The sequence below is a fragment of the Salvelinus fontinalis genome, chromosome 35 (assembly GCF_029448725.1).
Source record: "Salvelinus fontinalis isolate EN_2023a chromosome 35, ASM2944872v1, whole genome shotgun sequence".
NCBI lineage: Eukaryota > Metazoa > Chordata > Actinopteri > Salmoniformes > Salmonidae > Salvelinus > Salvelinus fontinalis.
In genome coordinates, this window is record NC_074699.1 from 29,476,401 (window position 1) to 29,489,915 (window position 13,515).

A 13,515-nucleotide genomic window follows, 5' to 3' on the forward strand; every position below is an offset into this window, starting at 1 on the left:
GGCTAGTGTTCAACATGTTTAATAGACGAATAAACGGTAACACTACTACAAGTAACAAAATAACAAATGTGAAAACCGAGACAGCCCTATCTGGTGCAGACAAAACACAGAGACAGGAAACAATCACCCACAAAATTCCAACACAAAACAAGCCTCCTATATATGATTCTCAATCACAGACAACGATTGACAGCTGCCTCTGATTGAGAACCATATTAGGCTGGACACAGAAATAGACAAACTAGACACACAACATAGAATTCCCACCCAGCTCACGTCCTGACTAACACGAAACAAGCAAAACACATAAGAACTCTGGTCAGGACGTTACAGGAGGTCAGAGACCTGGCCGGGTGGTGCCAGAATAACAACCTATCCCTCAACGTAACCAAGACTAAGGAGATGATTGTCGACTGCAGGAAAAGGAGGGCCGAGCACGCCCCCATTCTCATCGACGGGGCTGTAGTGGAGCAGGTTGAGAGCTTCAAGTTCCTTGGTGTCCACATCAACAACAAACTATAATGGTCCAAACACACCAAGACAGTCGTGAAGAGGGCCTATTCCCCCTCAGGAGACTAAAAAGATTTGGCATGGGTCCTGAGATCCTCAAAAGGTTCTACAGCTGCAACATCGAGATCATCTTGACCGGTTGCATCACTGCCTGGTACGGCAATTGCTCGGCCTCCGACCGCAAGGCACTTCAGAGGGTAGTGCGTACGGCCCAGTACATCACTGGGGCTAAGCTGCCTGCCATCCAGGACCTCTACACCGGGCGGTGTCAGAGGAAGGCCCTAAAAATTGTCAAAGGGCCTCCCGGGTGGCGCAGTGGTCTAGGGCACTGCATCGCAGTGCTAGCTGCGCCACCAGAGTCTCTGGGTTCGCGCCCAGGCTCTGTCGCTGCCGGCCGCGACCGGGAGGTCCGTGGGGCGACGCACAATTGGCATAGCGTCGTCCGTTTTAGGGAGGGTTTGGCCGGTAGGGATATCCTTGTCTCATCGCGCTCCAGCGACTCCTGTGGCGGGCCGGGCGCAGTGCGCGCTAACCAAGGGGGCCAGGTACACGGTGTTTCCTCCGACACATTGGTGCGGCTGGCTTCCGGGTTGGAGGCGCGCTGTGTTAAAGAAGCAGTAAGGCTTGGTTGGGTTGTGCTTCGGAGGACGCATGGCTTTCGACCTTCGTCTCTCCCGAACCTGTACGGGAGTTGTAGCGATGAGACAAGATAGTAATTACTAGCGATTGGATACCACGAAAATTGGGGAGAAAATGGGATAAATAAATAAAAAAATATATATATATAAAAAATATATAAAAAATTGTCAAAGACCCCAGCCACCCCAGTCATAGACTGTTCTCTCTACTACCGCATGGCAAGCGGTACCGGAGTGCCAAGTCTAGGACAAAAAGGCTTCTCAGCAGTTGTTATCACCACGCCATAAGACTCCTGAACAAATGGTTACCCGGATTATTTGCATTGTGTGCCCCCCCCAACCCCTCTTTTACGCTGCTGTTACTCTCTGTTTATCATATATGCATAGTCCCTTTAACTATACATTCATGTACATTCTACCTCAATTGGCCCAACCAACCAGTGCTCCCGCACATTGGCAACCCGGACTATCTGCATTGTGTCCCACCACCCGCCAACCCCTCTTTTTACGCTACTGCTACTCTCTGTTCATCATATATGCATAGTCGCTTTAACCATACCTACATGTACATACTACCTCAATAAGCTTGACTAACCGGTGTCTGTATATAGCCTTGCTACTGTTATTTTCAAATGTCTTTTTACTGTTGTTTTATTTCTTTACTTACCTACACACACACACACACACACATACCGTTTTTTCGCACTATTGGTTAGAGCCTGTAAGTAAGCATATTCGGCACACGTGACAAATAAACTTTGATTTGATTTGATATAGGGAATAGGGTGCCATTTGGGATGCAGTCCCACTCCAGACTCTGAAACATTCATTTGAGTGGAAGTCTTCAATGCGCTTTAAAGCTTTTCATATTAATTGGCCCCCGGGAGTCCTCACTTCATTTTGTGATGTGATTCTTGTTGATTCCAGGCATCCTTCCTCTCTGATCAGCCTGAGCCCTACCTGCCGTTCCTGTCCCGTTTCCTGGAGACTCAGATGTTCGCCTCCTTCATCGATAGTAAGATCCTTTGCCATGATGATGAGGACAAGGAACACACGTTGAGGGTGTTTGACTCCCGCGTGGACAAAATCCGCATGCTGAACGTGCGCACGCCCACCCTGCGCACCTCCATGTACCAGACGTGCACCAATATCGACGAGGCGGGTAAGAAAAGAGGAAACCCATTTTCACACCTATACTATTAAGGGATCATTGTCTCGGATGGTGCAAGATAATTGTATGTTTTCAAGACACACATGTCTCAAATCCTTCCACACTGATTTATTTGAACCTTTCTTTGCTAACAGACGTAACTGTTCTCGTTTTCAGACAAACTCCTTCAAAAGCGATATGAGAAAATTTATTTTGTCTCCCCTGAACCTCACTCCATTGGGTTAGAGATCTACAAGGCTCACCTTAGTAATAATCAATCCTTATTTCACCTTGGTGGCGGGTTATTGTTTGTGCTTGCAATGCATTATGGGAACAATATGATTACAGGGTCTTTCTTCTACTCTGTCTTTGGGAACAGTCAGTAGCACCTGGAATAATTAATGTCAAAATTAATTTAGCTGTTGAATTCTTTCCTCTCACTATAAATTCTTTCAAATTCCTCTCTGTAATTGTATGTATGATTCATTGCATGCATACCAGTTATGTACTAACCAAAGAAATTACACCGTTATCTACACAGTAGTAATAGTCTTAACTATGTAGCCTGCTGTCATTGGTGCTGATGATGTTGGGTCAGGTTAGGGATGCAATATTCCGATAACTTTACAAAAATTCCCAGTTTTTCCAGAAATCCAGGTTGGAAGATTCCCAGAAATAGAAGGGAATAAGCAGGAAATCATGAATCCTCCAACCAGGATTTCTGGAAAACCTGACAATTTTGATAAGGTTAAAGGAATTTTGCAACCCTAGGTCAGGTGATGATAACTCACAGCATGGAGGTGTGGCGGTGAGGAGTCAGAGATGAGATGTGGAGTGGTGAATCTATGTGACTCCTCAGTGCTATGACTCATAGCCACTCACAGATTGGCTTAACCATGACTTAAGACTGTTAAATCCTCCATGACGGTTGGTGCTAATGGATCTGCTTTGACAGTACCTCATCCTCCTCCCCTCTCTGTGTCACCCCAGAGAAGGCCATAGAGATGCGGGTGGTTAAGATCGACCACACGGCCCTGCATCCCCACCTGCTGGATATGAAGATTGGCCAGGGTCGCTACGAACACGGCTTCTTCCCCCGGCTGCAGTCTGACGTGCTCTCCACTGGACCCGTCAGCAACAAGTGAGGATCACACCTCTGCAAGAGAGACTGATTTACATACTTTGATTGATAATACTGAAAAAATATGTTTGTTTTGTCTCTATCTTTGCTATTTGGCTTTTGTGTCTTTCTAAGTGAAGTTGTTTTGTTTGTATGTTAGATGGGCGAAGAGGAGTGCTCCAGCACAGTGGAGGAGGAAGGACAGACAGAAACAACACGCTGAACACCTTTACCTGGACAACGACCAGAGAGAGGTGAGAGGGCATCAAACAGCCCTAGAAAAACGGGATTAACATTCCCAAACCATATTCACATGGATTTTGTCTATCTGTTTTTGTGTTATCGTTAGTTTCTTGTCGATTTCTTCCTCACTCTTCTTCATGGCTTGCGGTGTTCACTTCTAAATATCTAATGTCTGGAACGATTGAATTAAAGTCTTGTTTGTCCATTTTCTTTTTTACTCTCTATACCTCAATTATTTCCTCTTGACCTAACCTCTCTTTCTGTTTCTTTTTCTATCCCTCTGACACCTACTGTATTTCTCTCACACACTCTCTTTGGTCTCTCTCTCTCTCTCTCTCTCTCTCTCTCTCTCTCTCTCTCTCTCTCTCTCTCTCTCTCTCTCTCTCTCTCTCTCTCTCTCTCTCTCTCTCTCTCTCTCTCTCTCTCTCTCTCTCTCTCTCTCTCTCTCACTCTCTCTCTCTCTCTCTCTCTCTCTCTCTCTCTCTCTCTCTCTCTCTCATATCTCACACACACGCTCCCAGCATGTGGAGTGTTTGTTCCCGGAGCTGCAGCTCCTGCTGTTTCTAGACTACTACTGGCTCTCACAGTCCTTCAGGCCCTGTCTAAAGTCTGTGACTGTGGATGTGGTATGTGTTGGCAGTGGGTGGGGCCTGAGCCTCACACCACGTCCACACGGCCCCTCCCCCCATGTGGTCCTCACTCTCTCCTCCTAGTATCACAGCTTTACCTGATACTCCAGATCACTTTCCAGGGTTTCTTCTCAGGTTTAGGGTTTCACTTTAGGCTGCACATTAAGAAAGCAATATATAGATTGATTGATTTGACAGCATCCCAGAAAACCCATGGCGCTGACACGCCTCCCAGAATGGATGTTGAGGTCAGAAAGTTAAAAGACAGAAACACATCATCCATCATGAAATGACCTCAGTACAGGCAGCTCAGCTCATTATACAACTGACTCAGAGCTCCTCCCTCTCCCTCCTCTGGAATGATCAATCCCTCACTGTAGTAGTTACCAGACATCTATCCACTGTATGCACTGTATACGTTCTGTGGTTGGTTGCTGAGTGGTGTGACCCTCTGTGTTTATGTGATGATGTACATTGAGCCAGATTGATTACTCTCCCTTGGTGTATAGCTTACTCTTAGGCCACTCCATGTGTGTCCTCTCTTACCCTGTCCTCTCTGTCTCATTACAGAAATACATCCAGGAGGCCAGGAACCTGGGCACTACCATCCGGCAGCCCAAGCTGTCCAACCTCTCCCCTTCCGTCATCGCTCAGACCAACTGGAAGTTTGTGGAGGGTCTGCTGAAGGAGTGCAGGAATAAGGTACAGTAACTACCAGTCTTCCTATATCACGATTGTCACGATATATCACGATATCCATGCAATAGACTATTGCATGGATATTGAATACGACACCTTCAGTGAGTCTCCATTAGTTTCAATGTCACTCAGAAGTATTCTGATGTCAATGACCGTTGCAGTAGACTATTACTTGGATATTGAGATCCAGCACCTCTCGTGTCAACCATCTGGCCTCCAGAGATGGTAATCTCCCTGTATGGTTATGTGTGTGTCCCTCCAGACCAAGCGCATGCTGGTTGAGAAGATGGGCAGGGAGGCGGTGGAGCTGGGTCATGGGGAGGTCAGCATTACAGGCGTGGAGGAGAACACACTTATCGCCTCCCTTTGTGACCTGCTGGAGAGGATCTGGAGCCACGGGCTGCAGGTCAAACAGGTCAGCACACACACACAAGTATTATTTAAAAACAGTTTATATACACACTAACACACATGTATGCATTTAGGTGCATTCAATGCATATTCATTCATTCCCGCATCTCCATCTTCATCTGCCAGGGTAAATCTGCCTTGTGGTCCCACCTGCTCCACTATCAGGAGAGCAAAGAGAAGACGGATGCAGCACCGGCCGGTTTGGGTCACCCAGGTAAGCCACTCGTTGAAATGTGTTAAATGGACGGTGATTTAAAGCCATAGCCACATCCCTCTCTCTCTCCTCCCCACATCAGGTCTCATCCACGACATAGAGAGACGCAAGTCTGACGCTGGCGCTGCCTTGGCCCCTCTCAAGGTATCCCTGATCAGGGACATGAGGTGAGTCTCCTCATCCATTCACCAGGTCTACCACAGTATCAGTATCAGTGTCTTCAGATGCTCTGCCTACACTATTTGCCAAGTATCCTCGTGAATATACATTTCAAGTCATATGGTCTTGAAATGATGGAATGTTGTAAGGGGAATGTTGCAAATGATATTATACTATTCTGCCTGTGTTGATTGTCCCTTCTGTAGCGGCAGAAGTGGTTCAAATGTATGCCTTCGTACCTCTACGTAGTTCTTTGAAAATAACAATTTCGAATTAAGGTGAGATAATGATTGATTGATCATACCTCAGAATGCAATGATTTCAAAGTGTTTTCACTGCCATCTTGTGGCCCACTGACAAAAAGCACTTTCAGTCTATACAGAATATTATCAATGATTCAGGACCATATGTAGTGGAAAAATACAGACATCAGCCTCATAGCCATGCATCTCAAGCTTTGCAGCAGGCATAAACACTTGATTACCAGCTATGATTATTTTAAATATAATATATATATATGCTGTATATGTACAGCATATACAGTCATGGCCAAAAGTTTTGAGAATGACACAAATATTAATTTTCACAAAGTCTGCTGCCTCAGTTTGTATGATGGCAATTTACATATACTCCAGAATGTTATGAAGAGTGATCAGATAAATTGCAATTAATTGCAAAGTCCATCTTTGCCATGCAAATGAACTGAATCCCCAAAAACATTTCCACTGCATTTCAGCCCTGCCACAAAAGGACCAGCTGACATCATGTCAGTGATTCTCTCGTTAACACAGGTGTGAGTGTTGACGAGGACAAGGCTGGAGATCACTCTGTCATGCTGATTGAGTTAGAATAACAGACTGGAAGCTTCAAAAGAAGGGTGGTGCTTGGAATCATTGTTCTTCCTCTGTCAACCATAGTTACCTGCAAGGAAACACGTGCCGTCATCATTGCTTTGCACAAAAAGGGCTTCACAGGCAAGGATATTGCTGCCAGTAAGATTGCACCTAAAACAGCCATTTATCGGATCATCAAGAACTTTAAGGAGAGCGGTTCAATTGTTGTGAAGAAGGCTTCAGGGCGCACAAGAAAGAACAGCAAGCGCCAGGACAGTCTCCTAAAGTTGATTCAGCTGCAGGATTGGGGCACCACCAGTACAGAGGATGCTCAGGAATGGCAGCAGGCAGGTGTGAGTGCATCTGCACGCACAGTGAGGCGAAGACTTTTGGAGGATGGCCTGGTGTCAAGAAGGGCAGCAAAGAAGCCACTTCTCTCCAGGAAAAACATCAAGGACAGACTGATATTCTGCTAAATGTACAGGGATTGGACTACTGAGGACTGGGGTAAAGTCATTTTCTCTGATGAATCCCCTTTCCGATTGTTTGGGGCATCCGGAAGAAAGCTTGTACGGAGAAGACAAGGTGAGCGCTACCATCAGTCCTGTGTCATGCCAACAGTAAAGCATCCTGAGACCATTCATGTGTGGTGTTGCTTCTCAGCCAAGGGAGTGGGCTCACTTACAATTTTGCCTAAGAACACAGCCATGAATAAAGAATGGTACCAACACATCCTCCGAGAGCAACTTCTCCCAACCATCCAGGAACAGTTTGGTGACAAACAATGCCTTTTCCAGCATGATGGAACACTTTGCCATAAGGAAAAAGTGATAATTAAGTGGCTAGGGGAACAAAACATTGATATTTTGGGTCCATGGCCAGGAAACTCCCCAGACCTTAATCCCATTGAGAACTTGTGGTCAATCCTCAAGAGGCGGGTGGACAAACAAAAACCCACAAATTCTGACAAATTCCAAGCATTGATTATGCAAGAATGGGCTGCCATCAGTCAGGATGTGGCCCAGAAGTTAATTGACAGCATGCCAGGGCGGATTGCAGAGGTCTTGTAAAAGAAGGGTCAACAGTGCAAATATTGACTCTTTGCATCAACTTCATGTAGTTGTCAATAAAAGCCTTTGACACTTATGAAATGCTTGTAATTATACTTCAGTATTCCATAGTAACATCTGACAAAAATATCTAAAGACACTAAAGCAGCAAACTTTCTGGAAATTAATATTTGTGTCATTCTCAAAACTTTTGGCCATGACTGTACTCAATGCTTAGCCTTCCATCTTTGTGTTCTATTTGATTGGACTTGAGCTACATTCCTCATGATCTTCATGTCTGGCCCCTCATGTCTGGTCCAAATGCTATACCAGCAGTGTCGATTTTTAAATGTAAATCTTGGTGGCACATTCCCCAAAATGTATTTAGATGCATGCCAGCAAAGCCACTACACAACACTAAACAATACATGAATTGCACTATAACGGTGAAAAACGGTGCCCACAAACTGTTAGGGCCTACATAAAGCTGTCCCAACAGCAGAGCTTTCTTTTCAGCACCATGGAGTGAATCCTTACCACTGCTACACCTGGCAATCAGCGGAGCCTTGTCTGACAAGGGGACGACGAGCAGATAAGAGGCAATATGTAATTTTCGATTAAGACATTAATGAGCGAGCTAGGACGGACTTAGTCAGTATAACTATTTGTTCAGCACTTATGAAATGTACAGAGACAGAATTTAGAACATGGGCTGTTCTTACAGTATTCTCCCTGTATACCAAGTCATAGCCGTAGGATAAATAAAGGGGGCATATAAGGATAAGCTGACAATGAAAGCTTTTACAATATTCAATGATTATATATCTCTTAAACAGGCTATAGGCTACATGTGCACCATCAAGTCAGAACAGTAGGCTAAAGTATGAGGGGGAAAGGAACCAAATTTTTAGGGTAAGGCACATGGGCTACTAACAGCTTACTAAACAACAAAAGTGTTTCTTTCTCAGCTACAGTATACATATCTTCCTGACATATTACATAATTTATGCAGCAGCATACAATACATTTTTGGACTGACCTTGATGTGCTGTGCTCACTTGAACAGGAAGGTGGTGCGGCGGTCCTTGTGGGCAAATTTTGTCATTAAAGTATGTCATTCTCTGGATTTATGGTACTTTCAAGACAACTGGGAACTCGGGGGGGAAAAAACAAGGTGGAATCAAAAACAAGGTTGACATCAGTGATCTTCAGGTCGGAGCTCTAAAAAGAGAGTTCCCGACTTGGAATTCCAAGTTGGACAACCAATCAAAACGTATTTTCACAGTCGGAGATCGTTTATTTCAGATTTCCCAGTTGTCTTGAATTTACTGAAGTCTGAGATGTCCTTGTTCTGAGTTTCCAGTTGTCTTGAACGCGGCGGAAATCATGCTGGATTGACAGCATGAATGTTTATCTGTTTAAGCTTGGAAAAGAGACCCTGAAACCCAGACATATCACACACCCACTCCACTGAATAGCAGGCTAGTGATTGCTTTGCAGTGCTTGCAGTTAGCCACTGATTCCTTCCAAACAATTCATTGGTGAATTTGCGATTTCCAACTTGTCGTGTAATGTTTATGTCCAATGGCCGATGAGCACCGCTACATTTTATCTATAATTTCTCTTCATATGACAAGGATTGAAAAGGATTTGCCAGTAGATTGTCGACATGATTCATGATGATGACTGCTTGTCTAGGTTCCTTGCTAAGATTTTGAAAGTATGATGTTGACATGATCAGTCCAATCAAAGCTACGGTAGATATAATGTGATTTAAAGTCATTTTATCTGTGGCCAATGACCTTGAGCCTTCTTGGATGGGCACTTCTAATGTAGCTTGAATTTTCGAGCTCTCCCCGTAGATTTTGCAGTGACGTAGTGTCCCCATGAGTGACAGAACACTGAGCCAATCACGGCACAACTAGAGAACATTACCAACCCTATGCTCCGTATTTTTCACTGGCTGCCCCACCACCACCACCACCACCACAGAAAGCACTGAGCTAGACTGAAACACCTGCATTTTGGAGCTGCCTTACTCAAGAAGGCAAAAAAGAGACTGTTTGTATGCAGCTTTATTAACTCAATGATTTCGTTTTTTACATTGTTTGCAAACTGATATGTGACACGTATTAATGCCAAAATAACATGCAAAACAGGCAACAACAAAACAATTAAATATATTTATATACAGGACCAGTCAAAAGTCCAAGGGTTTTTCTTTATTTTTACTATTTTCTACATTGTAGAATAATAGTGAAGACATCAAAACGATGAAATATCACATATGGAATCATGTAGTAACCAAAACAGTTACTTCACTCTTGGCATTCTCTCAACCAGCTTCATGAGGTAGTCACCTGGAATGCATTTCAATTAACAGGTGTGCCTTGTTAAAAGTTAATTTGTGGAATTTCTACCCTTCTTAATGCGTTTGAGCCAATCAGTTGTGTTGTAACAAGGTAGGGGGGTATACAGAAGATAGCCCTATTTCTTAAAAGACCTGTAACAAACGTCATCGGGAGAAGGAGAAGAGAACCAAGGTGCAGCGTGGTAAGAATTCATAATACTTTTAATAAATACGAACACTTGAACAAAACAACAAAACGACAAACGAACAGTTCTGCAAGGTGCAATACACAAAACAGAAAACAACTACCCACCAAGCACAGGTGGGAATGAGGCTACCTAAGTATGGTTTTCAATCAGAGATAACGATAGACAGCTGCCTCTGATTGAGAACCACACCAGCCCAAACACCTAGAAATACAAAACATAGAACAAAACATAGAATGCCTACCCCAACTCACGCCCTGATCAAACCAAAATAGAGAAATAAACAAGGAACTAAGGTCAGGGCGTGACAAGACCAATTCCATATTATGGCAAGAACAGCTAAAATAAGCAAAGATAAATGACAGTCCATCATTACTTTAAGACATGAAGGTCAGTCAATCTGGAACATTTCAAGAACTTTGAAAGATTCTTCAAATGCAGTCGCAAAAACCATCAAGCGCTATGATGAAACTGGCTCTCATGAGGACCGCCACAAGAAAGGAAGACCTAGAGTTACCTCTGCTGCAGAGGATAAGTTCATTTAGAGATAACAGCCTCAGAAATTGCAGCACAAAATAAAAGCTTCACAGAGTTCAAGTAACAGACACATCTTAACATCAACTGTTCAGATGAGACTGAGTGAACCAAGCCTTCATGGTCAAATTGCTGCAAAGAAACCACTACTAAAGGACACCAATAATAAGAAGAGAAAGAAACAAGGGCAAAGGCCAAGAAACAAGAGCAATGGACATTAGACTGGTGGAAATCTGTCCTTTGTGATTTTTGGTTCCAATCGCCCTGTGTTTGTGAGATGCATGGAGGAGGAGGTGTGATGGTGTGGGGATGCTTTGCTGATGACACTGTCTGTGATTTATTTAGAATTCAAGGCACACTTAACCAGCATGGCTACCACAGAATTCTGCAGCGTTACGCCATTCCATCTGGTTTGCGCTTAGGGGGACTATCATTTGTTTTTCAACAGCACAATGACCCAAAACACACCTCTGGGATGTTTTGTCTACCTTGTTGTCAAGAGACTGGACATTGGCGAGTAGTATACTCGTGAGCGATGTGCCCGTCTACGGAGCCTGACCAGAAGACCGCTCCGTCTGCCCCTTCTGCGGCGCCGTTGTTTGGGTCGCCTACTTGGATCCGATCCATTGTCCTGGGTGGTGGTCCAAACAGAGGATCCGCTTGGGGAAAGTCGTATTCCTGGTCGTAATGTTGGTAAGTTGTAATAAGACTTAAGATTTCCTGGGGTAACAATGTAAGAAATAATACATAAAAAAACTAAATACTGCAAAGTTTCCTAAGAATGCGAAGCGAGGTGACCATCTCTGTCGGCGCCATACATCATGAGGCTGCATTTATTGTAGCTGGGGATTTTAACAAAGCTAATCTGAAAACAAGGCACCCTAAATTTTATCAGCATATCGAATGCGCAACCCGGGCTGCCAGCATTCTGGATCATTGCTACTCTAACTTCCGCAACGCATACAAAGCCCTCCCTCGCCCTCCTTTCGGCAAATCTGACCACGAACCCATTTTGCTGCTCCCAGCCTATAGACAAAAACTAAAACAGGAAATGCCCGTGCTCAGGTCTGTTCAACGCTGATCCGACCAATCAGATTCCACTCTTCAAGATTGCTTTGATCACGTGAACTGGGATATGTTCCGGATAGCCTCAGACAACAACATTGATGTATTCGCTGATTTGGTGAGCGAGTTTATTGCAAGTACATCGATGATGTTGTACCCACAGTGACTATTCAAACCTTCCCCAACCAGAAACCGTGGATTGATAACAGCATTCGCGCAAAACTTAAAGCATGAACCACTGCTTTTAATCATGGCAAGGCAACCAGAAACATGACCGAATACAAACAGTAGCTATTCTCTCCGCAAGGCAAGCAAGCAAGCTAAGCGTCAGTATAGAGACAAAGTAGAGTCGCAATTTAACGGCTCAGACACGAGACGTATGTGGCAGGGTTTACAGTCAATCACGGATTACAAAAAGAAAACCAGCCCCGTCGCGGACACTGATGTCTTGCTCCCAGACAAATTAAACAACTTCTTTGCTCGCTTTAAGGACAATACAGTGCCACTGACATGGCCCGCTACCAAAACCTGCGGATTCTCCTTCACTGCGGCCAACGTGAGTAAAACATTTAAACGTGTTAACCTTCGCAAGGCTGCCGGCCCAGACGGCATCCCTAGCCGCGTCCTCAGAGCATGCGCAGACCAGCTGGCTGGTGTGTTTACGGACATATTCAATCAATCCATATCCCAGTCTGCTGATCCCACATGCTTCAAGAGGGCCACCATTGTTCCTGTTCCCAAGAAAGCTAAGGTAACTGAGCTAAATGACTATCGCCCCGTAGCACTCACTTCCGTCATCATGAAGTGCTTTGAGAGACTAGTCAAGGATTATATCACCTCCACCCTACCTGACACCCTAGACCCATTCCAATTTGCTTACCGCCCCAATAGGTCCACAAACGACACAATCGCAATCACAATGCACACTGCCCTAGCCCATCTGGACAAGAGGAATACCTATGTAAGGATGTTGTTTATCGATTACAGCTCAGCATTTAACACCATAGTACCCTCCAAACTTGTCATTAAGCTCGAAACCCTGGGTCTCGACCCCGCCCTACGCAACTGGGTCCTGGACTTTCTGACGGGCTTCCCCCAGGTGGTGAGGGTAGGAAACAACATCTCCACCCCGCTGATCCTCAACACTGGGGCCCCACAAGGGTGCGTTCTCAGCCGTCTCCTGTACAACCTGTTCACCCATGACTGCGTGGCCATGCACACCTCCAACTCAATCATCAAGTTTGCAGACGACACTACAGTGGTAGGCTTGATTACCAACAACGACAAGACCGCCTAAAGGGAGGAGGTGAGGGCCCTCGGAGTGTGGTGTCAGGAAAATAACCTCACAGTCAACGTCATCAAAACAAAGGAGATGATCGTGGACTTCAGGAAACAGCAGAGGGAGCACCCCCCTATCCACATTGACGGGACAGTAGTGGAGAAGGTAGAAAGTTTTAAGTTCCTCGACGTACACATCACGGACAAACTGAAATGGTCCACCCACACAGACAGAATGGTGAAGAAGGCGCAACAGCGCCTCTTCAACCTCAGGAGGCTGAAGAAATTTGGCTTGTGACAAAAAACACTCACAAATTTTTACAGATGCACAATCGAGAGCATCCTGTCGGGCTGTATCACCGCCTGGTATGGCAACTACTTCGCCCACAACCGTAAGGCTCTCCAGAGGGTAGTGACGTCTGCACAA

The 13,515-nt window shown here is 44.9% G+C and overlaps 1 protein-coding gene across 4 annotated transcripts in view; it reads left to right on the forward strand.

Moving 5' to 3' along the window:
• The window catches only part of LOC129834699 (DENN domain-containing protein 5A-like), a 64,471-nt gene that overhangs the window by 38,727 nt on the left and 12,229 nt on the right, over positions 1-13,515 (forward strand). For 2 of the 4 annotated variants that reach the window (XR_008756292.1, XM_055899920.1), the window contains exons 8-15: positions 2,076-2,310; positions 2,476-2,565; positions 3,289-3,439; positions 3,579-3,672; positions 4,861-4,992; positions 5,252-5,404; positions 5,527-5,614; positions 5,697-5,781. Coding sequence is in view for 3 of the 4 variants with exons in the window: in XM_055899920.1 (XP_055755895.1) it covers positions 2,076-2,310; positions 2,476-2,565; positions 3,289-3,439; positions 3,579-3,672; positions 4,861-4,992; positions 5,252-5,404; positions 5,527-5,614; positions 5,697-5,781 (1,028 nt within the window). In the remaining variant the exon portion in view is untranslated. The remainder of the gene's footprint in view (positions 1-2,075; positions 2,311-2,475; positions 2,566-3,288; positions 3,440-3,578; positions 3,673-4,860; positions 4,993-5,251; positions 5,405-5,526; positions 5,615-5,696; positions 5,782-13,515) is intronic. The other 2 variants (XM_055899921.1, XM_055899922.1) reach the window with 1 other exon arrangement.